Consider the following 22,928-nt stretch of genomic DNA (forward strand, 5'->3'; position numbering starts at 1 on the left):
AAAACTTTTTTCAAATTTCTTAACTAAAACCGTAGAATGTCTTCAGTTTTCCATTGTCAATCGATTGATTAGACTATGGGCGAACATATTATACAACCAGTGTTGTGGGATTTGTCGCCAAATGATAAAAATACCGGGGGTCCAAAATATATACTTGGTCCAAAATAATGAAAAACAGTGCTTCACAATTCAATTATTTTCGAAGTTTTATGGATCCTACATGACCGTATGGGCATTTTTATCTCGTAGAGGAAGTTTTTCTCTACATGTTGGCATGTTCTTTGACTTGGTCACGCTGTGCATTTAATTAATTGGGACAAAAAACTAAAATCACTTCCTTAGGGGGTCCAAAATACGACCGTTACCCTGCTTGTCCAAATAGTTTAATAACTGTTTTAAAAGAGAACGTTGATTTCAAGCGAATCTATAAATAGGGGTGCTAGAGAAAAGTTGACGTTGTTTGCTTTTCACTCTCCGCTTGGACCGCATCTCAGCAGGCAACAGATCGGCTTGCCCTGACCGGGCATGCTTCTCAGACACAAACATCGATAGTGAAGGACTCCTCCGTTTGTCTTGCTTCGCCCAAATCAAACTGACCATGGACCGACCGAGAGAAGATGCCGTCCGAAGGCAATGCCATCACCGCTGCCACCGCCAAGAAGAAGAGGAAGCAGCCCACAGGAGAATGAGATGGTTTTGACCGCTTTCACAGCCCTTAACGAATGGAACGGGTCCTCCCTGCATATGATTGAGGAATACATCGGCGGAAACTGCGATACAACTGCGATGTCGGAAAGATTGCAAGATTGGCAAGAGTGAAGTGAAATTCTGGGAATCTGTGGATGTGGCTGGCATTCGAGGAGAAGGAGAAAAAGAAGGTAGTTCCTAAGCAAAACCCCACCAAGTTTCAAAGACCGCCGCGATGAAGAAGACCCGAAGAAGCCGCCACCGCAAACCTCATCGGGCGAGGAGGATTCCAACCAGTGCGCCGTCAAAATGTGTCCGTGTTAATCGACTTCAACAATTAAATCGGACCTTTTCAGGGCCAACAAATGTGTTCTAAAGAGTTATTTGTGTAATATTTCCTAATGTGTTTACCACATGCTTGCTATAATCTCTTAATTCTTCTCGATTTGTTATGAATACCGTACACCCCCGTTAATTTAAACGGTACCTCATGCAAATAATCGGGGTTCATTTTTAATTTGAACATCTAGTCGTCCTAGAAACGTGTTTCTGATTACCTCTTTGGTTTTGTTTTGATTCTGCGTTCCGTTCCACAGCGTTCCATTTCACTTTACTCCGTTCCATGATCGAAATGACGTTTGAACCATTTTTAATCTGAACGATGAGCAAATTAGCGGGGTACAAATTTAAAAGTGTTCAGATTAAATGTGGTCAAACCAACGGGGGTTCTCGGTTATTGATAATTGCCAATAGAGGCCTTCCTTAGCCGATTGGTCAGAGTCCGCTGCTACAAAATAAAGCCATGCTGAAGGTATCTGAGTTAGATTCCTGGTTGGTACAGAATCTTTTCGTAATTGGAATTTCCTTGACTTCCCTCGGCATACAGTCTAATCGTACCTGTCACACGTTGTACGAATGCGAAAATGGCAACTTTGGCAAAGAAAGATCTCTGTTAATAACTGTGAAAGTGCTCATTGAACACTAAGCTTAGAAACAGGTTCTGTCCCAGTGAGGACGTTATGCCAAAAAGAAGAAGAATTGACATTCTGAATTATAACTAAAGGAAGGTTGCAATTATGACAATTCACTTAAATTAAAATGCAGCAAATTACATGGCGTAGTTAACGTCATGCTGTCGTGTCTTGTACACAACCCCTACTGATTTTTAGAGTATTTTACTTCGAAATCCGAAACTCTGAAAACCATAACGTAATTCAATACTCACAATCACAGCAAATATCATCTATCATCATACATCCTATCATCTGCAAAAAGCTATCGCACTGTTCTTAGAGTCTGACTCAGAACTGACCGAAGTTGTGTCCATAGTAGTCCTACGTCAACCCCGTGGTAATGTTACAGAGATTACTTAACCCAATTTTTCTCTACAAGGCTTTTTTGTATAGTTCTCGCATATCTTGTGGCCGTAAAAGACAATGGCAACCGAGTGTGTAGCTTGTTATTACCGTACCATCGAATGGAAGCGCATCTTATTTAATAATGCTACGATGAAGAAATGATCCTCCTCTATCTCCCAGTGGTGATAGTTATTATCCTGGTCCATTCATATGCTTAGAAACAAGTAGCTACGCACTCGGTTACCAATGGCTATTTGCACGTTTTTTGTTTACGCACGGAACGCACACCCGTACAAAAATATAATCAGCTGTATTGCCAAGTCAAGTTTAAAATCCACTTTTTTGCAAGGAGTTTACCCGTACTCTTGTTCATAGTAGTAGTATTTTTAAGTTATGATAACTCCCATATCAAGTAAGGGATTTTTTTTTTCAAAACGGTGTCCAAAAATGATTGCCACCGCTAACGTTATTTTACTTCAGCCGACAATACATCTAATACTCATTCATTGCTCTACATAGTCATCCAAGACTTCCATCAGCAGAAAGAATTTGCATACGACCAGCACGAGAGTACGATGTGCGCTGGGTTAAGTTTATTTATCTTTGTCACGATTTTTGACTGTTTTTATCTTATACTGTTGCTGGGGATTTCACTATCGCTTTCAGATATTCAATTGATCAGTTGATCTATAAAAATCGCTCTGCTTCTTCTATTACTATAGTTCCGGCAAAACTTCCCACCATTCATAACCACGCCAAGTATCTATTATAGTGAAAATTGATTCCATGCGTTGGAATTATTAACGCTAACTACTGTTCAATGTTCAACCAGCAAAAATTGAATTGGCAAAAAATCTGAGTTTCGATTCACTTCCATTTAAGTTCTGCATTCGAGCTGTTGCTATTTTGAGCTGTGCTTAGCTGAGAAGAAAGTTCCAATCTATAGGAAGTGTCCTTACCGTGGGGATGTGGTGGCCCTTGTTGTTAGCGTACCTTTTGGCAGCCGTAGTTTTAATATATTCTTACGTTCAATGGACTCGAAGAAAAATGTATGCCATGTTGGCCAGTATGTCCAGTCCCAAAACATTGCCGGTGATTGGTCATGCTTACAAGTTCTTCAATGTTAGTCCAGGTGAAGTCCTCTTATTGTTTTAACTCTAATTAAAATTAGTGAAATTCAAATAGCCGGTGTTTAGACAGACTAGACCAGGTGTTTCAATGGTTCTACAGTAAAAAAATACCCCATGCTTTGGAAATAATAAAATATTTCCATTATTTGCTGTGGAGTATTTATATTTGCTAATACCTACATTTGTATCAAAATAAGTATCATCGGAAAAAAAAAATAGAAAATATGGAGTCCTTAAAGTAGATACTTTAAGTTAGAGATGGGCAAAACGGCTTATTTTAGTGAACAGATCCGATCCGAATTACTCATTTTAGTGAACCGGATCTTTTGAACGGTTCAATGGCTCAGCGGCTCGCAAAGGAAGAGAGAACTGACCCGCGCAGGCGAACGAAAAAAAAAAGAGCGGTTTTGCGCGAGATCCATCGCACCTTTCGTATCTTCGCTCTCTCATTCTTCGTAGTCCTTCCACAACCTCCTCGGCAGATTTCCCCTACCAGCACCAAAAGGAAGAAGCAAAATGTGCTTTGACATTTGAGTGGGAACTTTTTCTCTCTATACTTCATCTGCCTGTTCGTAAGTGAGCAGGACTATGACTGCTGAGAGTGCGGAGCTGCAGCAAACTGCTTGCATGCGTCCCGTGGCGCGCAAAGTAAGGCACGTGTATAGCGTTGCAATGAAGACGAGAAAAGAACGAAAGAGACTAGGGTTAAATAATCGGTTCGTCTTTTTCCAGGTGACTTTTTGCCTGTTCCGTGGTGATCAAATGACCCGACTCTCGCCAAAAAAGAGCCACAGATCACTCGTTCTTTTGAGTGATCCGGATCTTCTAACGACTCCGATTCCTTTTGCCCATCTCTACTTTAAGTACGCCATAATATCATCTAGTCCGATTTGTCTGAACACCGACGATATGAAAAGTAGAGAAATCGAATAACAATTTATATAAACTTTATTACAGAGGCACTTGCCAAAACTATACGGTATTTCAGAAGATTTCCTTCTCCGGTTTGCTTACACATGGGACCATTGCCTCATGTGGTCGTTTTCGACCCCGAATCGATACAGGTCGTCCTTAACTCTCAACATTGTCTTCAAAAACCGCACCAATATTCATTTCTTTGGATTCCCAGAACATTGATGTGTGCCCCTGGTAAGTCAAACTAGGATCCATTACAAGCTGATTTAATCATAAACAACTAATCCATCTTGTTTCAGTTCACATGTGGAAAACACAAAGAAAAGCTTTCAATCCCGCATTTGGACCAGCTATTCTTGGAAGTTTTGTTCCGGTTTTCAACGAAAAATGTGCCATTCTTATGGAAATTCTTGAGCAACACGTTGGCAAGCCGCAAAGGGATTTTACTCGGGATATTCTAAAATGTACTCTGGATCAAATTTACGGTATGACCTATTTGGGGGTGGGACATTTTGCATAGTGACGTTTCGCATAACCAGAAAGAGAGTAATTCACATTTTTTTTCCTATCAAAATACTCCACTGAATACTTTCTTGTGCTTTTTCGGTCTATTGGCTTTCACTCTGATGAGATTCCCTAAAATTTACAACCAAGGATCACATTTTGAGAAAATTAAGAGTATCTCTCACTCATTGCTTTCTGTAACAATCATGATTCGCAGCATATCATGATAGTCTGTTTGTCATCTTCTGCTACAGCTTAGAATAGATTGGGGGTGGAACAGATCATTCTTATTCGCTTGCTTTGATCTTGCTTCGAAATCAAATGAGAACGAATTCTGCAATGCCTGTGTACAACCATTTTCGACAGAGTTCTCGTTGACCCTTTGTTTGTTGACTGGGGTCAATATGACCTTTTTGTTAGTTGATCGATTTGTGAAATGTATTCATGAGTTGATTCGTTTTCGTGAAAAAATAATTTTCTGTTATGATTTTCTTCAAAACAGTACGTTGTTGTACCTTGCTGCCATATTGACTCTAAATTAAAACCACGGTAACTTTCCGAAATTCAACTGTTTAGGATAGGAAATAAAGTTGACGTTCTAACATTTATAAAAAATAACATTGTTAGCAAGTTCTATCTTGTTATCCACATGAGATATGAAGTTAAAGTGTTTGACAAAGTTGTTCAGAAAGCCAAGAACTTCTTCTATATACATTTTTCATACGAAATGTTTTTTTGTGAAATGAACCACCCCGACTAATTTGTGAAATAACAAAAACTTTTGATCAACGTGTGTATTTGTAGTGACCGCCTTCGAATGTGAATTCAATATGCAGTTGTCACCGGATGGAGATAAATCCATGGATTTATTTGAAAGTTATGTGGGGTTTGTCACCAAGCGATTTTTCTCAGTATGGAAGTATCCAGATTTCATATACCGCTGGACAAAAGCGTACAGAAAACAAATGCTGTGTTGTACCACATATTTTAACGAAGTACTGGAGAAAATCGTGCGTCATGTCGATATTGATAGAAGAGTCAACGATCTGTGTGGAGAGCAAAGTGTCGAAAAATATCACAACTTCGTTTATTGTCTTTCAAAATACTTACAAGCACAAGGACCTATCCCCAGAGAGGACATTTTAGCTCATTTCGGTTTTATGATTTTCGCCGGTAATGAAACAACGGCGAAAACGATCAATGCCGTTTTGCTCATGCTCGCAATGCATCCCGAAATACAAGAGCGTTGTTTTCTGGAAGTAGCAGCTGTCTGCCCTATTGAAAATCAATATATTTCGGCTGAAGATGTTTCAAACCTGACTTATCTGGAAATGGTATGCAAGGAAACGATGAGGCTCTTTCCCGTTGCTGCAATGTTGGCACGAGTAGCAACCAGTGACGTCAAACTCAACGGTAATTAGTTTTCAATCACTTTGAACTGTAAGAAATTACCCAAGCATTTTTTTATGTTCCAGATCGTCAAACAATTCCGGCAAACACGAGAATCATAATAGGAACCTACCAAATCCATCGTGATCCAAAAATCTGGGGACCAAATTCAAACCGGTTCGATCCCGACCACTTTCTACCGGATAATGTCGCCAAACGGCATCCGTACTCGTACATTCCCTTCAGTGGTGGACCACGGAACTGCCTTGGACCGCGTTTTGCATGGTTATCCATGAAAACTATAATTGCATTTATTTTGAGACAATATCGCTTGAACACTTCTCTCAAGTTCGACCAGCTGAAGGTGGCGTATGGAGTGCTGTTGACCATTGCCAATGGGTGTCCAATGACGATAGAAAAAAGATAGGAAAATTTGTTTGAAGTTCGATCTGTTTCATGTGATTAATAAACTACTATTCGATTCAAAGAAAAGCATCAGGACACTAAAAACGTGTATCAAACTGAGTTGTCATATCAAGTCAAATTTTTGTAGCACGTGTAACCGATCGTCATGGTTTTCAACCGAATTTGAGGTAAATTTTCATTCCTTTATCACAGAAAACTCTCCATAACTTGAGTTAGGGGGGTATGCGATGCAAGGGACCATCGAGGTAGCCTCAAAAACCAACTTTTACTATGGTTCCCTAACTAGATATCAAAATACAAAATATCGAGTAAAGGAGAGTTGCCTGTACATTTAAAAACACTCTCGTGTCATGGAACTACTAAACATTATTTTGATTAACTCTTAGAACTTTAACCTCTAAAACTGTGGATCATGTAATGAACTTAACAACTACCGAAAAACTTCCACTCGGCAGGTTAGCCGTAAGCCACGAATCATAAATAAAAGTATGTAATAAATCGTTTAATCGGCACTAACAACGAATCTGTAACTGCGCCCAAAACCCTCTTCGTCGTTAACAACGTACGGTTCCGACGCCTGCCTCGGTATGAGTTTAAGTGACAGAAGCAGCTAAATGTCGCCACAGCACATGCCCAGCATCTCGAACAAACGTTGCCGGAAGAGGATTTGCTTGTTGAAGACCATGGGCGTAGTCAGAATTTTTGTCGGAGTGGGAGGAGGGGAGGTGTTTCGAGTGACCTTAAAAGTTCTTTCTGGTATACACAATCTCTGCACCCTTTTTTTCTTGGAATGTTTAACTATAAAAAACATCAATCCTCCTTTTAAATGTTCTGATCGATAGTCCAACAGCGGTTCAAAAATTTACATAGGTACTAGAAAAAAAATGGAAATTTATTTAGTGGAGATCCTACACTGGAGCTTGCTTCAGCTTGAGCTTGATTGGCCGCCCGTGGTTGCTACTCCAGTATCACCAGATCAGCTGCACTTACACAAGGAACCAACCGAATGACTGCTTGGGACTAACAGAACCCTCAGTGTATAAGTGCTGGTGATATTCTATTTTTAGGCGACAATGGCGCCTGCCACGTCAGAATGCAGACCAATGTGGGGAAGGGGGAGGAAATGATGTTGCACTTATACTGGCCCACTGTAGACCGTGGAGTCCGACTGCATCTACGCCAGTTCACGCGGAAGTGTATGGATTGGGGGAAAAGGCATTGCAGAGAGGTTTGCTTTTGTGGTTAGTAGACTGCCTATGTATCAGGCGTAAGGAAAGGCATGCGCGTGGAAGAATCGAAGCGTTAGGGAAACGGTTTCTCGTCCGTCTCTGGTTCTAGCGTTTGCTATAAACGAATAGTTTGAGTGATGATAAAAAAGACTTATTGCGATATATAAAATATATAAAAAAAGACTTATTGCGAGTCAATTTCCGCTAGTCCATTCAAAGCAAATTTACTTGCTACCCAGTGCATTGAAAAGGCAAATAGGCAGCTATACTTACCAAGCTGTGTTTTAACAGAAACACTCAAAATTTCAAAAACTGTGGTTTCGATGGTTTTGAGTTTTGGTCCAGGTTTCAAATTCAGTAATAACTGCTATGTGTGAGTTATGAGCTGTTAAACAGCTCATCTTCTTTACCATTCAAAGAACAAGCATTCCAATTAAGATTATTCATAACATTATTCGAGTCTATCAGAAAAACTTAATCCAATAGAAATTTTATTAATAAATTCTATACTAACTTAGACTGCTTAAGCCAAAGTGGTGGTTATGAACATTACATCAATCATTTCATCTAATTGTTCACAAAAAATCGAAATCAGAGGGAGACTTGAAGTAGGGACATTTTCTTTTGATTTTCTGTTTGCATTTTCCGTTGATGAAGAGACGGAATAGAAAGTACCTATATTTGATGAGGGGAGACTGAAATTACTTGTGACATTATTGGCATATAGATTTCTCTGGGAATTGAACAAATTCGAACGGGTACTCTGCCGTGAATCGCAAGTCATTCCCATCTGTAAAAAGTATGCATTGAGAAAATGGGGTGTGAAGTTTCCAAACTCGTTTTCCATATGAATATTCAAAAAATTCCAGAGGATTGGAATATGTTCAAATCTTAATGAAACTTTCACAGTTTGCATTTCACAACGATATCTTTCTGAAAAAAATATAAAAATGATCAGAACACGGTTCATTTTTGTGTTACACGGTGCGGAAATCTGTTGTGGGACTGATATGTGGTTACTTTTCATTATGGGACAATTTGACTTGCTGTTTTTTTCCTACTTTTTCCGAACAAATCTTATTATCTCAATAGGGCAGCTGAAAGAGCATTGGAAGATATGTTGAAAACTGAACTCAACTCAATTTTGACGAAAATGCAGATGGGACTGACTTGCGATTCACGGCAGTACTAGTCTGAAAAAAATTAGCTTGTTAATGAGCATGATTAAAATATACCTGTTGGGTTGTTTTCGAAGCAAAAACTCGTTAATTGAAACATGAGAATTGTTGGAGATTTTGCCAGGAGCATTCCGGGTACGAAAACGTTGCAATTCTGCTGCCTGGTACGAATCTCAACGATTCGTTTGCGCTAAGGGCAATCCCACAAGTAAGGCTTAATGTTGCCCCATACATACGCACATTGCGCATACAAACTTTTTGGTATCTTCCTTCAAACGTCCATAGAGTGAGAAGAACCTCAGTGAATCATGCATCTAGCTTCTTATTTTCTGATTTGTCAGAAGGGCCAAACCTCAAAAAGACAGCCTTATGCAGCTGTCAAATTACTTAAATTCTATCTCTTTCTTCAATAAGCCATTTTACGACACTGGTCAAATGACAGGAGAGCTGGGATTAAAGTTTTCCTTTTCAATCATCGTGACTGTGCGCATTTCTAGCGTAGCATATATGGAGAATTATTATTAAAATATTTCTGATCACAAAAGTGCTTTTTAAAGCGAAAATGGGTAGCAAAGTGGTAGCTGATACAATAACTAGGTGTAATCTTGCAGTAACGAAAATTTTTGGATCTCTGTTTCGCCATTTTCTTCATGTCCCCGTTTGGTAAGATAAGGCGTTGTTTAAAATCACGCTGGATTTTATCAAATCAAAATCTCAGGTCTCCTGTCAATTAATGCCGTTGCAACGATCAGCTGTTCCGAAACATCTCGTAAAATGGCTTATTGTAGTACCTTTCTAAAATCTGATACCCTTCTTCATTCTTTTCTGTGAATTTCGCACTCGCATACCTATAGTCGTACAGAAAATGGTGTGTTTAACGTTGATCATTTTTATTCTTTCTAACCCCAACGTTTTCTATAATCTAATGAAAAGAATTAATAACATTAAAAACATTATGCGCTCTTCTTAGGAACTATGAAGCAGGGATTTTCCCGGACGTCACCTCTCCTCCACGGTGATCGGACAACCGTCTTCGATTTTCATGAACGAGTTGAACTTGACGGTTATCGTGTCCATCGTTAGGGTGGTCCTCAGTCGATACCTCCGCAGAATGTGTACCAGCATAATTTTCATCGAAAGCCATGCATACCGCACTCCCAAACAGTTCCGAGGGCCACCGCTGAATGGAAGAAACGAATAGGGATGCCGTTTCGCTACCAAATCCGGTAGAAAGTTATCCGGGTTGAAGTTTTTGACGTCGGGTCCCCAGTTTTTTGGATCCATGTGCAATTTGTAGAAGCAGCATATTAGGGTGGAATTAGCTGGGATGGTGATGTCGTCTAAAAAGGAAGAATATTATTTTCATAAATTCAAGGGTATTTTTATTTGGCATGCAATCAGTTTCAAAATACATTGAATGTTCCTTCGTTTTTCTGGAAGCTTGGAGTACGGGGACAATCAGTGGCGTAGCTAGGGATTTCGGGGCCCGTTGCGGAGTCGAATTTGGGGGTCCTTCAAAACAGAGATGTTTTTTTCATGACATTATGATTTTGAGTAAAATAATCATACTTGTTGTCATATATTTAGGGTAAAATGACCATTATTAAAGTATTATGTCCATCGGAGCCGATACACAAATCTTCCTTTTATAAGGATATGATTTTGGATTGTCAAATCTTTTCTTTAATATTCAATAACTTTTTTATTTGGGGTCTTTGGCTTTCAGTCTCTAGGAATCATAAACGGATTTCCGTTCTACACCTGACGTTTCGGTCACATTTATTGTGCCTTTTTCGAAGGATAGACAACGATCACTGCGTTCTCGTCGCGTTCGCTTTCATAGTCAAATTGGCCTCATGCTAGCGGAGTTTGTTTTTGTTCGTTTTCGCACTGATCGGGTATCATTCGGCTGATTTTTTACGACACTGATGAATACAATAGGATTGATACCAAACTTAGGCGTTTCAAGCAGCAGTATGAGGCTTCTTCTTCTTCTTTCTTCTTTTTGGCGTTACGTCCCCACTGGGACAAAGCCTGCTTCTCAGCTTAGTGTTCTTATGAGCACTTCCACAGTTATTAACTGAGAGCTTACTATGCCAATCAGGGCCGTACATTTTAATTTCATTGAAAGCATTTTCAGTCCCCAACTGACTGACTCAAGCTTGCCTTCCAATTGAAATTCTACTGTTTCGTTTCAATCCGACGAACCTTTCCTTTCATCACAGCAAGCGTAGTCTTCCATTTCTTTCTTGCTGCCTGTGCATCGCGCGTCATAATCAGAGCCTCACCGCAGCGAGCTGGTCTTTCAATCGGTAGTCTCTAAATTTAGGAGCTGATTAATTCAAATGAACGATGTGGTGGCCCGCATAGATTCTCTATCTTAATTTATTTCTTAACATATTACATACATTAATATTGCAAAAATAGGTAAAATTCATTTTCACACATTTTGATGGATTTCAATGAAACCAAATGAAACGAAATTCTTACTCTTTCATTTCACCTTTTCTTGTTCGTTGTTTTCAATCGGGCAACGAAACGAATGGGTGTGGAACGAAGAACGAAGCGACGCAGTTGTTCGTCACCATCGAGACGACACAACCAAGCTTTCGTGTTTCACAAAATGCTTTCGAAAATGCACAGCCCTGATGCCAATGACCATTTTTGCATGCGTATATCGTGTGGCAGGTACGAAGATACTCTATGCCCTGGGAAGTCGAGAAAATTTCCAACCCGAAAAGATCCTCGACCGGTGGGATTCGAACCCACGACCCTCAGCTTGGTCGTGCTGAATAGCTGCGCGTTTACCGTTACGGCAGTACGAGGCTTCTGCCAGCTAACGTCTCATCATCGATACTGAGATATGGAGTTCCTGCTTGGGGAAAGGCACTGGAAACCAAGCGTTATCACGAAAAGCTGAACAGAGCGTTTCGGCGGATGACAGTGCGAGTCAGGAGTGCGTATAGAACGATATCGTCAAATGCTACATGTGTTATAGCCGGTATGATCCCCATTTGCATCACTTTGGTGGAGGGTATTGAGTGCTACCAGGGAAGAGACATCAGAAACATACGGACGATGGTCAGAGTCAGATCTATTGCGAGGCGGCTGCACGAGTGAGACTGCACGGAGAATGGAAGATGAGCCTACCGGATCATCCCAAACCTGAATGAATAGGAAGCATGGGGAGATGAACACCTTTCACAGTTCCTATCACCTGATATAGTTCTTATAAGGTCATGGATGTTTCAGGATAGATTCGGGCACACAGAGTCGCCACGCTGCCCAGATTGCCCAAACATCGAGGAGACACTGCAGCATATAGTTTTTGACTGTCCAAGATTCATGGAAATGCGGATCGAAATGCTCGGAAGCAGCGACGGAGATCTAAACCCCGATACCATCGTGCAGAAAATGTGTCACCGCGTAAGTATGTGGCACGCGGTGAATGGTTAACGCAAATCCTGTCGTCGCTGAAATATTAATGGCGAGAAGACCAGAGGGCGTCGAGTTGCGATCGGAGTAGGCTAGATCTTCCGTCGGGGACTAGGCCGAGTAGTTCAAGCGTGAAGTAGAATCGGTGATGTACAGAGTCTTCCGTTACCGGTTTCGGGAGATATTCGTTTTTCGGAGAACTCTCCATCGAAGTACGCTAGCTTCACCGTCGGAAACTACGCCAAGTAGTATCGATCACAACGAACCGCCGGCTTTAGATTTTCGGGGCACTTGCGAACCGGTAGTCACCGCTCAACCGGGATCGCAAGACTGACCTCGGCATCCATCCGGCCCGCTCGAAGAGCATGACGAGTAAAGCAGTGGGGTCAAGCACACCAAAAAGCAGAATAGCATCTATCGTAAAAAGTCTCATATGGCCCAGGCGTTTGGCTGACCCCAAAATGTGAGTGACGTTGAAGAGACAAATCACAGCCAGAGCGAATGGAGCAAGAGGTGACGAAAATGCGTTGAGACATAACAATTCCTAAACCTCCTGAAGTAATACCATGATTTAGTTTCGGTGGGACATAGGACTTGTAGCTCAAGCCAAATTAAGTTGGCGTGGTACAGAGTTGCTTTCCTCTTGTTTATCTGTTACCACACTCGAAACGAGCATGCGTAATAGACAGTTGAGTGAGAACCACAGAGCCTGAACCCCAATAGCACCCCAGATAGTCGAGTAAGGTGAAAGTTCATAGCTTTGCTTGGTGAACTGAAGTTTTCACACATCCATGTGTGAATACTTGGTCCACTAGTAAACTAAAATGAGTGAAAAAACTGTGGGTGAAAAGGGATGGAAATATAAAATGTGTAACTCTAACACAAAACTGTGTAATTTTGACACATGATTCTTGCAGCTCGAAGATTTATTAACATGATTCTTGCAAACAATTTCAAGAGTGCATTGATAGACGAACGGATGGACACCTGAATGGTGTTGAGAGCTGTGATCTGTCGGCTATGATAAACGAGTTCGTGAAAAGTTATCAAGCTGGCTTGGATGGCCAATTAACAACGGATCAGATCTTCACTATACGGGAAATTCTTCAAATATCTTTAATAGCGAAGATGATTGCGAATAAAATTGTGAAAAATTTCAGGCAAATTTATAGACATCCTCATGAACATCTATCATCGCGATGATACATTTTCTTGAACATTTCTTTGTAACTGGTGTTGAGATTTTTTACAAAATCTACAATGTTTGTTATGTTTTTCTTAAATCACGCTGGGAACTATGACAAGATGATGGGTTAGTTCAATACTGTACTAGAAGCCCGGTGGATTAGCTGCGGTACAATTTTAACAGATGCAGCTAATTTGTATGTTTCGCGGATGATATTGACATTGTCGTTCGACTATTTGAAAAGGTGACTGACGTTCACACCCACATGAAATGTAAAGCGGTGAAAGTTGTATTGAAGGTAACGTGTATAACTGATGTATGCCGATAGATTGTTTTCAAATGCTCAAACCGAGCTTACACATTCAAATTTTGTTCATACCGTTTAGTTTCACATCCTGGGTAGCGGTCCGTCCAATAACAGGAGCTATTGAGAAATGTCGCATCGTTTCCTTGCAGACCATTTCTGTGTACGTGAGCTTGCCGGCGTCTTCAATCGATACCTGTTGATTTCTATCCGGGCAAGCGGCTATGATTTCCTGGTACACGCGTTCCTGAATATCCGGATGCATAGCCAACATCAACAGAATGTTGGACATTGTGGTTGCCGTCGTGTCGTTACCAGCGAAACACATTGTCACTATGTGGTCATCTATATCTTCTCGTTTGATGTGACCTGATTTTTGTATCTCATCCAAAAGCTTCTCGACGAATATTGGTATTTTCTTAGCTCCGACATCTTTGTCCTGATAATCTTTTGATATCGAGTTCTTCGACAACATATCTTCAACTTCGTTTATTCGTGTAGCTTGCGTTAGCAGCGCTAAGAATTTACCGTGCCTCTTTTTAAATATCTGGTACGCGTTTGTGAACCGATAGATGAAGTTTAAATACTGCCATGGTTTTAAATATCTCTCCGTCACAATATCTATATACTTTTCCTGCGTTTCGACATATTCTGCTCCAGCTGGTGATCGCTGCAAATCACAATCGACTCCGAACGCCGTATCTGTAAACAGAATAGCAAATGAGAAAACTAATGACGAAATTTTAGTATTTCCCAAGCATACTTACTGCAAATAGTATCCATGAAGCATAAGACTATTTCCGAGTAATAGTCTCGTTGCGGTTTTCCAACGTTTTTGGCCATCTGTTCCACCATAACAGAACTTTTTTCGTTGAATATCGGCACAAAGCTGCTCAGCAATCCCGGACCGAAAGATGGAGTGATCAATTTGCGTAGAATTTTCCAAAGATCAACTTGAATAGAAACGGAAATTAATGGAACTGATTTCGAGGCTTGATATACGCGTAATTGGACCAGTTCTTCTAGGAAGCTTTGTTATGATTTCATTTGTTTTGCATTCTTTTACGAGTACTTAAAAATATAATGTTAATATGCAAGTTATATCTGAACAGCTGAGCAAATTTCTTGAAATTGGTCAATAAACAACTGAAATCTAGCCATCCGAAGCTGACCATCTATTTTGATAAGTCTTAAAAGAAACAAATGTTTTGTCCAATACTGTTGGTCTGATACACTCAGAAATAAAAATAGTCACAGAATTACTATAGTTTATGCATTAATGACTATTTTCTATCTGCCTCTCTTTCATTCTGGTATGAATTTCTACACTAAATGTTATTTCACCTGGGTTGAAGCTTAGTGATGCTTCAACCCAGGCGAATTGACAGATAGGAATAAAATTTCCTGCAGAATGAAAGAGAAGCAGATAGAAAATAGTAATAAATTTCCAAAATTTAGTAATTCTGTGCCTACCCGTGTTTTTGAGTGAAAAGCGTAGATTTGTGACCCTGAGGCGCATATAATTTACCTGGTGCGGAAAATATTCCCCGGCTGACTTGAAAGAAGGAATACTGCAGAGGTTTTTCCAGACAGTGCGGCGAGTTCAACACTACCTGTAGCTGCTCTGGTGTGTACACAAATATATACACCATTGGGCCCATTTCAACTGCTATTGGTGAAGTGTATCTGTCACCGTATTGTAAGAAGGTGTTAAAAATTTCCTCTGTAAAAAGAAAGAACGAGAATGAATGAATATGTGATCAAGGATGAATCAGCTCCTGTGATTTCAAAAGAATTGAAAGGACTTTGTTCGACAACACAGCACAATATGTTTGAATTTTTTTGAATCTTCGATGTGTTCCTTAAAGTGTATTAGCATTTATTATATTGTTTTGTATTATTCAATTTCAAACAGTGTAGAGGGAGATCCCCCAGTACCGGACACTTAAGCCACTAAATCCATAATTCAAAAAATATTAGTTTTATGTGCTCGTGTTGCCCATTTATGATAAAAATTACCATTTTTATAGTGTACAAAAATAAATTTTAAAATAATAATAATAATTTTGACATTGAATTTTGATGATGTATTTTAGTACCAAATTGATCGATCTTGAAAGGTGGTACCCAATACCTTAGCTTAGCTTAGCTTAGACTGACTGCACATATCAATGGTTGCTATTCCGTGATTGACCGAAGTCAGTGAAAATGCACAAAGAATCAACTAGAAGTTCGGCTGGGATTGGCCATAATCTTCTTCAGTGTGCATAATTCAGTGCCTCTATTTATACATGGTCAATAACGGCGCCGGCCACGTCCTTGCAGTCAAGTGGGATTGGGGGAAGGAATGTAAGTGTGTAACCTTTGCTATTTGGAGACCGTGTTTGCCTCTGCATCTCCACAAAGGTTACTGGGAGGGATGTTTGTTAATGGGAAGGACCGTTGGGTCACAGGATTCACTTTGATAAGCGATTAGACCATGATAAATAATGATTTGTGAGATATAAACATGCTCATGTAAATATAATATTTTCATTTGATATGAGCTATATCTATGTACAGAAAAATTATGCCGACACTTGAGGTGACGAACCTTTCAAAGTTTGTTGAATAAAGTGAACCTTTCGGAAGTCTACACTTGAAGTGTCGAACCATTCAAAGTTTTTATTTTTAATTACAAAAAAAAAGAAAAAAAAGAAGAAGGTGTATTGAATAAAAAAAAATAAACACAAATAATTTATGAATCAGAGTTTATGTCGACACTCACAGTGACGAACCATTCATATTTTTTGAAAAATCAAATTTACGTCTCACCGTTGTAACGATTAAGTGGTGCAGTCATACATATTTTATAGATTAGAAACAGTAACATGAAACGAGCTCACCAATTGATCCGTCATCCTCGAGCAGCAACAATCCTCTTTCAGCTTCACTCGTTTGCTCGGCTATATAAAAGCACTCAGAGAAAATAGGCGCGCGACCTGTGAGGGAAAACAACTAACGACTGCTCGGGCTTTCTTGACGCACTTCCCAGGATCAAGCGTCAACGTCGGAAGATCAAAAAGAACTAATCAAAAGCGGCACTTTTTCACTTAACTCGATCGACGCGCGACATGTTTGATCCTGCCCTCATCGTCGGCCCCGCAGGAGCAAGCGTCAAAGTCGAAGGATCCAACACAACTAACGGATCACGCCACTTTTTCACTCTCACTCGACCGACGCGCGACATGTTTAATCCTGCCCTCATCGCCGGCCCCCGCAGGAGCAAGCGTCAAGGTCGGAAGATCAAACACAACTCCGAAATGATTGATTGATGGTATTTCCGAGACTAAACAAACGATCTGATCGATCTTGAAAGGTGGCACCCAATACCGGACACAATCTGGAAATGCCTCGAATTCTGTAAATTTGAACATCATCGAATGTGTGAAATCAATGCATTTGCATCATTTACAAGAGCAATTTAAGTTTTTCTTAGTTTGCAAGATGTCCACAAAAAACCTCCTTATATATGACGAAAAATAGCACATTTTACGATGTTGTTCTGAATGTTCATTCTTCTTCATTTTATTGCATGTTTGATACCATGTTTGACGGAATCCATGAAAAATTAATGTTTTTTGAGACACTGGTGCAATAATTACAAAGATATCATATAATAAATAAAGCTGTCCGAAACTGGGAACAAGAGGTACTGGGAACAAGAGGTGAGTATTTTTTCATATTCAAAATAATTACTAAATAGGCTCAGAATTAAGGCAATGCGTCAAGTTTTTTTTTTTATTTTTTAACCTTTTCTACTTCTTTTAAAATGCATGCATATTTCAAGGATGTGTTATTCTACGCAAATATTAGTCACTATAATAGCATTCTTTTCTACTACATTGTATCCGGTACTGGGGATCTCCCCCTATGTTGTTCAATACTCTCATGCTGTGCATTAGAGTGATGCAAATTTTGAAATGTTTGCTCCCCTATGCTTAAACGATTTTAATTATGGCAAATAGCATTCTCCCAAAGTTTGAAGTGATTCGGAAGAAATTTGACTGTGCACACGCCATTTGAAGTTTATATGGAGATTACTATGGAAAACGCCAATCTTTTGTGTTCAGCCCTCTAACACGCCATCATAATATTTTAGGTAAAAGTGAACACACTCATCTTATGTGAAAACTTCCCAGCTACAACTTTGCCAAAGATCACTTTTTGATTGGACCTTACGATAAATTGTTATTCTTCACCATAAAGTTGGTTTGCATGTAGCATGCTTCACCAACTGCTCGGCAGGCAACAGCGGTGCTCCTGGCGGGAAGTATAGATCAAAGTAATCCAGGCTACTATGTTCTACAGCAAAAAAGCAGTGTTGCTCTGAAAGTAATTGAATGATCATCTCAACACGATTTGGACTTTGTTATTAATAATAACAAATAATCCTTACGTCCCATCGAAATGTGGCCTTCGGCAAAGTTGTAGCTGGGAAGTTTTGACATAGGATGAGTGTGTTCACTTTTACCTAAAATATTATGATGGCGTGTTAGAGGGCTGAACACAAAAGATTGGTGTTTCCCATAGTAATCTCCATATAAACTTCAAATAGCGTGTGCACAACCAAATTTCTTCCGAATCACTTCAAATTTTGGGAGGATCATTTTCATCATAATTGACATCGTTTAAGCATAGGGGAGCAAAAACTTTAAAATTTGCATCAGTCTACTGTGCATACATATGTTATGTGACGAATGTTTTTTCAAATCTCTTTGTTAGTATAAAATGATGCTTTTACATTGAAACACTATATGACGACATCACATAAAGCTACCATAGTCAACTATCCCTGATTTGATATTCCATATCTCGATGTTGAATTAGACAACGACAGTAAAAGTTTCTTTTCATGGCTAACTCGATGGTCCTTCGGATCACAGTTGCACTGGTTTTGAGTTTTCTAACTCTATACCTACCTCCCTAACTCGATGGTCCTTTCAATTTCGAGCTAAGAAGAGTTAATACAGTCTAACATTTTGTTAACAACATATTTCATTTATTTTCCGCAGCGGCTTGGAATTTTTACAAGCGAATTGAATTAATCAGGGGAAGAGCTCTTCTTCTTCTTCTTCTTCTTTCTGGCGTTACGTCCCCACTGGGACAGAGCCTGCTTCTCAGATTAGTGTTCTTATGAGCACTTCCACAGTTATTAGCTGAGAGCTTTCTTTGCCGATTAACCATTTTTGCATGTGTATATCGTGTGGCAGGTACGAAGATACTCTATGCCCTGGGAATCGAGAAAATTTCCTTTACGAAAAGATCCTCGACCAGCGGGATTCGAACCCACGACCCTCAGCATGGTCTTGCTGAATAGCTGCGCGTTTACCGCTACGGCTATCTGGGCCCCAGGGGAAGAGCTCTCTTCTTGCCAAAAAAGAAGCTACTTTTTTGCCACAGAGCAGCAAGCTCATTTGCTTCAAACTGAGTTGGGCAAATTGACTCACAAATTCAAATTGACTCACAGATTGATGAATTGAATCGTTCTTGAAACAATTCGCAAACCATTTTCCACGGCAGAAATTTAATTGATGGGTGCTCTTAAGTATACTACTCAATTTAATATTCTGATAGCCCTACTTGCTTTTTCTTTTTTTAGAAACCCTTCCACAATTGATTTGGTCTTAATGGACTCTATTCGCCTTTGTAGCCAACTGATTACTTTACGCTGGTTTTGATTCTTATCACGTCTCTGTTATATTTCAAATATCCCATGAGGCGATTCTCAATCATATCAGCTCTACCTTCAATTATTTAAAATATTTTTTTTTTCTAAAAATTAGAAGATTGAAATCAACTAAACATTTGAAAACTTCAAGACCTGTAGCGGAGTTTAAGGAGGTACCAATTGCCAACCATGCCAACTATTGTTTAATTAATAAAATTTCCAAAACTCCTTTCTCTCTTCTAATGCGACAAATATATCACCTTTGCTTTGTTCAAAACCCTGAAAATCTTGGTTGGAATTTCATAATTTTACAAGAATCTCGCCCAATATATATTCCGGAATCTTGTCTTGAAAACTTTGTGAAATGCTTACCACTATGTCAAAAAAAAAACCTGCTCAAAACTCTATTACTTATTCGCTTCAGATTCTGCCAAAATCTTACATAGTGTTATATGATAACCTTGCCCTGGATTTTAAAATATTACGTTTAGAATCATGCCAAGGATTTTGCGTGAATCACGCCCAGGTGTTAGTAAAATTTACTCCCAATGTTCTGTGTCAATTTGATTTAGTGAAATTATGTTTGAAAATTTAGCCTTTTGGCAATGAGTTATGTTTAAGCTTCATTCATTGAATGTTGAAAGAAGGCATGGTAAAAATATTTTGGTTGTAATCCCAATAATATTAATCTGATATTTGTGTTGTTTTCTCATAACGAACCTCAAATCGTTATCTCATGTCAGATTCATACGTAGAACAATTTCAACTTTAATAAAAACTGCAATCGACAGTGTTTAAGGCTAAGTAGCCCGTCATTCGTTTTGGCAACAATGATGACTTTTCAGCTTGCATTTCAAAGTGATAAAACTCAATCTTGTTAGTTAATATTGATTTGAAAAAGTATCACTGTACGCGCTAACATGCATAAAGTATGCTGATACTTTTTCAGCTGTGTCAGTGTAAAACCAACTGATTTTCTTTGATTCAAAATCGTGAGATGAATTAGCAACAATCATCAACGACGCGTACAAATTTCAATGACGGCCTACTTCGCCTTAAATCTAGCTGCAAAATGCCCAGACTCTAAAATTAAAAACTTAAATAATTCATAAAATCTAATTTTTGAAAAGTTTCAGAAAATAAACATTATAAACAATTACTGACCTAACTAAACAAAATTGTAAATTAAAACGGTTATTCTAGGTAAGTTCTAACTTCGGATTGGTAGAAAAGTCAACGGGCCAAATATGAGAAGAATCTTCGAACCCTCCGCGGGCCGCAAAAAACAAGGCCGTACATTGGGCAGGCCCATTATACTGATTGAGTTAGTTGAAATTGTAAATACCGTCTGGCATATTTATTTCCTCTCCATTCGCATTATCGAAGTCACCAGCGTTTTTCTTGTTTTTGGACCTCACGATTCCAACCAATAGCAAATAGCAGTTGGAAAACACGCGGCATAGACTCACTTGTTCAATTGAAAATCAAATTACTTAGAATTTTGAAACCATTCTCTATCAAGAGAACGTTTTCGAAATTTCATGGGGGAACGGATTTGCAAGAAGTGAGAAATATTGTTGAAAAGTTCAAAAATATGATAGCCATCGCCAGGGGTGAAAACTTTCTACATCCTTATCAAGATACTTTAGGCTTCGTCGCATTCATTAAGTGGCTTAAATCTATACAACTGCAAACAATAGTTACATTCTTGATCGGGGTTAACCCCACATGAAGTGTGTGTGTGCACCAGTTGTCTGCATTTCTGGTGAAGAAGTGTCACCGAAAAGAAGCACAGAGTCGAACGTAAGGCGCAGTGATAGTGCAATTTACCACCGCCCCTCTGGTGACGATCGAAAAGTGAAACAACGCTCCCCCTGGATCGAATACCCGATCGGGAGTTGGAATATTTCTTCAGCTAGGTGAGTGAACAGTCCATCTTCCAGGTGGAACCATTCCCTGGAGTAGTGACCGATCACTCAACTGTTAGTTGTTGGAATGTCACCGACATGCCTGATGATGAGCTTCTTGCAGAACTGAAGAAACAAGGAGTGAAAGAGGTCCGGAGAATCATCAGGAGAAATGAACAATCGCGAGAGAACACGACGGTGATCGTACTTACAAATTTCATAACGCTGAAGGGGATGGGTGAGTGTCTTTAAGATGTTACAGATCATACAAATTTTGTAAAACATTCATACAAAAAGCGTTACAAGGGGGTGGGTGGGTGTCGAAAATGGTAATTTTTGGCGTTATGAAATTATTACCTGCCGGGTCGACCGGAGATCATTGAATTAGCTTATAATCGAGCTTGGAAGAGGTGCGGATGAAGAGATCCGCTATATCTCTCGGTAGCCAGGGCCCCGTCGGTGTGGTCGTATTGCACACCGTAATCAACTATCCGTTTGAGCTGAAAACTTAATCGATTGGTCACTAGGTGGTGGTGACCAATCGATTGAGTTTTCTTCCCAATCGGGTGTTCGGTTCTCCAGATTTGTGCTCTGGTAAATTTGAGGTTTGGCTTCGATTCATCTTCACATAAAACAACCTTGTTATTGCCACATAGTACTTAAAAATACGTAATATTTGAGTAGCTCAATAACTAATACTTTTGGAATTTCCTTACATTTTAAACGCCTCAGTACTTATCACAAGATGTAAAAATAACTTCATGATACTAAAGTGGTGGATTTGATAAGCACAGGTTAAAATTAGAGAACAAATTGCTTAAGTTGTCACGCTTGCGCCAAATTTCGATTTATGGTTAAGTAAATTAAAAAGAGAATTTTGTGTCTATAAATCAGATGAATTAAATTTGCCTGTAGAAATTCTTCACTACTTCGAAAATTAAATGTAATATGTTGTTAACAAAATGTTAACAACAGCTTAATTAAGCTTGATAGTGTTGCCTTACTACGTATTATGATATTTTTACACAGCTAAAAATATGTTGTAAATTTAAGTTTATCTTCATGCACATATTTGGAGCATCAAAATAAACGTAAATTTCAACGACCAATCCATTATTTTTCAATTGAATTTACACGATCATGTAACTTTCAACCATTTTTAGTTGAAAATTGAATGTATATTCATTTAAATTTAACACACGAATTTGATTTATTTTTACATTAGACTTCAGTTTACATCACATTGAAAATTAAATATTTTTTTCTGTGTATATCTGTAATGTATTGTTTGAAATGATACTAATTAACAATAAAAAAAGGGTTTATTTATGTTTAAATGAAATTTAAATCCATATGTTATCAAACTCTTTAGTTATCCAATCCACCAGGCATGCACCATATGACTGAAACTTTCACGTAGAATATAGTTTGGTATAAATTACACGATTAAATGTCGATTAAATCGATTTTTGAAACACACTTCCGAATAAATGTAACATATGCGTGTGCCCCACTAGGGGCAGAGACCGTGGTCCATCCATTTTGGCCAGCATGGCGATCACTTTCCGGC

General features: G+C 39.2%; 2 protein-coding genes across 2 annotated transcripts; one reads left to right on the forward strand and one right to left on the reverse strand.

Annotated features, from left to right (window-relative positions):
* The first annotated feature begins 2,910 nt into the window (after positions 1-2,910).
* On the forward strand, positions 2,911-6,493 carry LOC5576781 (probable cytochrome P450 313a4). Its single transcript, XM_001662818.3, has 5 exons — positions 2,911-3,177; positions 4,133-4,324; positions 4,390-4,575; positions 5,399-6,007; positions 6,070-6,493. The coding sequence occupies exons 1-5, from the start codon at positions 3,012-3,014 to the stop codon at positions 6,408-6,410; spliced, it is 1,494 nt and encodes a 497-aa protein (XP_001662868.2). The 5' UTR covers positions 2,911-3,011; the 3' UTR covers positions 6,411-6,493.
* Positions 6,494-9,682: 3,189 nt separating this feature from the next.
* Positions 9,683-16,660, reverse strand: LOC5576782 (cytochrome P450 4C1). The gene is made up of 5 exons (XM_021851254.1): positions 16,627-16,660; positions 15,270-15,464; positions 14,509-14,694; positions 13,817-14,443; positions 9,683-10,156 (listed from the first exon to the last, which is right to left on the reverse strand). Exons 2-5 carry the CDS (start codon positions 15,400-15,402, stop codon positions 9,816-9,818), a joined length of 1,287 nt encoding a protein of 428 aa, XP_021706946.1. The 5' UTR covers positions 15,403-15,464; positions 16,627-16,660; the 3' UTR covers positions 9,683-9,815.
* Between the last annotated feature and the right edge of the window lie 6,268 nt (positions 16,661-22,928).

The sequence above is a fragment of the Aedes aegypti genome, chromosome 3, assembly GCF_002204515.2.
Source record: "Aedes aegypti strain LVP_AGWG chromosome 3, AaegL5.0 Primary Assembly, whole genome shotgun sequence".
In the NCBI taxonomy this organism is placed as follows: Eukaryota; Metazoa; Arthropoda; class Insecta; order Diptera; family Culicidae; genus Aedes; species Aedes aegypti.

Bases quoted from the DNA above. Each gene is read 5' to 3' on its own strand.
- LOC5576781 (XM_001662818.3), top strand. From the start codon at position 3,012: ATGTGGTGGCCCTTGTTGTTAGCGTACCTTTTGGCAGCCGTAGTTTTA. The intron at 4,325-4,389 runs GTAAGTCAAACT...ATCTTGTTTCAG, and splicing joins AACATTGATGTGTGCCCCTG to TTCACATGTGGAAAACACAA. The intron at 6,008-6,069 runs GTAATTAGTTTT...TTTATGTTCCAG, and splicing joins CAGTGACGTCAAACTCAACG to ATCGTCAAACAATTCCGGCA.
- LOC5576782 (XM_021851254.1), bottom strand. From the start codon at position 15,402: ATGGGCCCAATGGTGTATATATTTGTGTACACACCAGAGCAGCTACAG. The intron at 14,695-15,269 runs GTAAATTATATG...TTTCTATTCAAG, and splicing joins GGGAATATTTTCCGCACCAG to TTGATCTTTGGAAAATTCTA. The intron at 14,444-14,508 runs GTAAGTATGCTT...TTCTGTTTACAG, and splicing joins CTTCATGGATACTATTTGCA to ATACGGCGTTCGGAGTCGAT.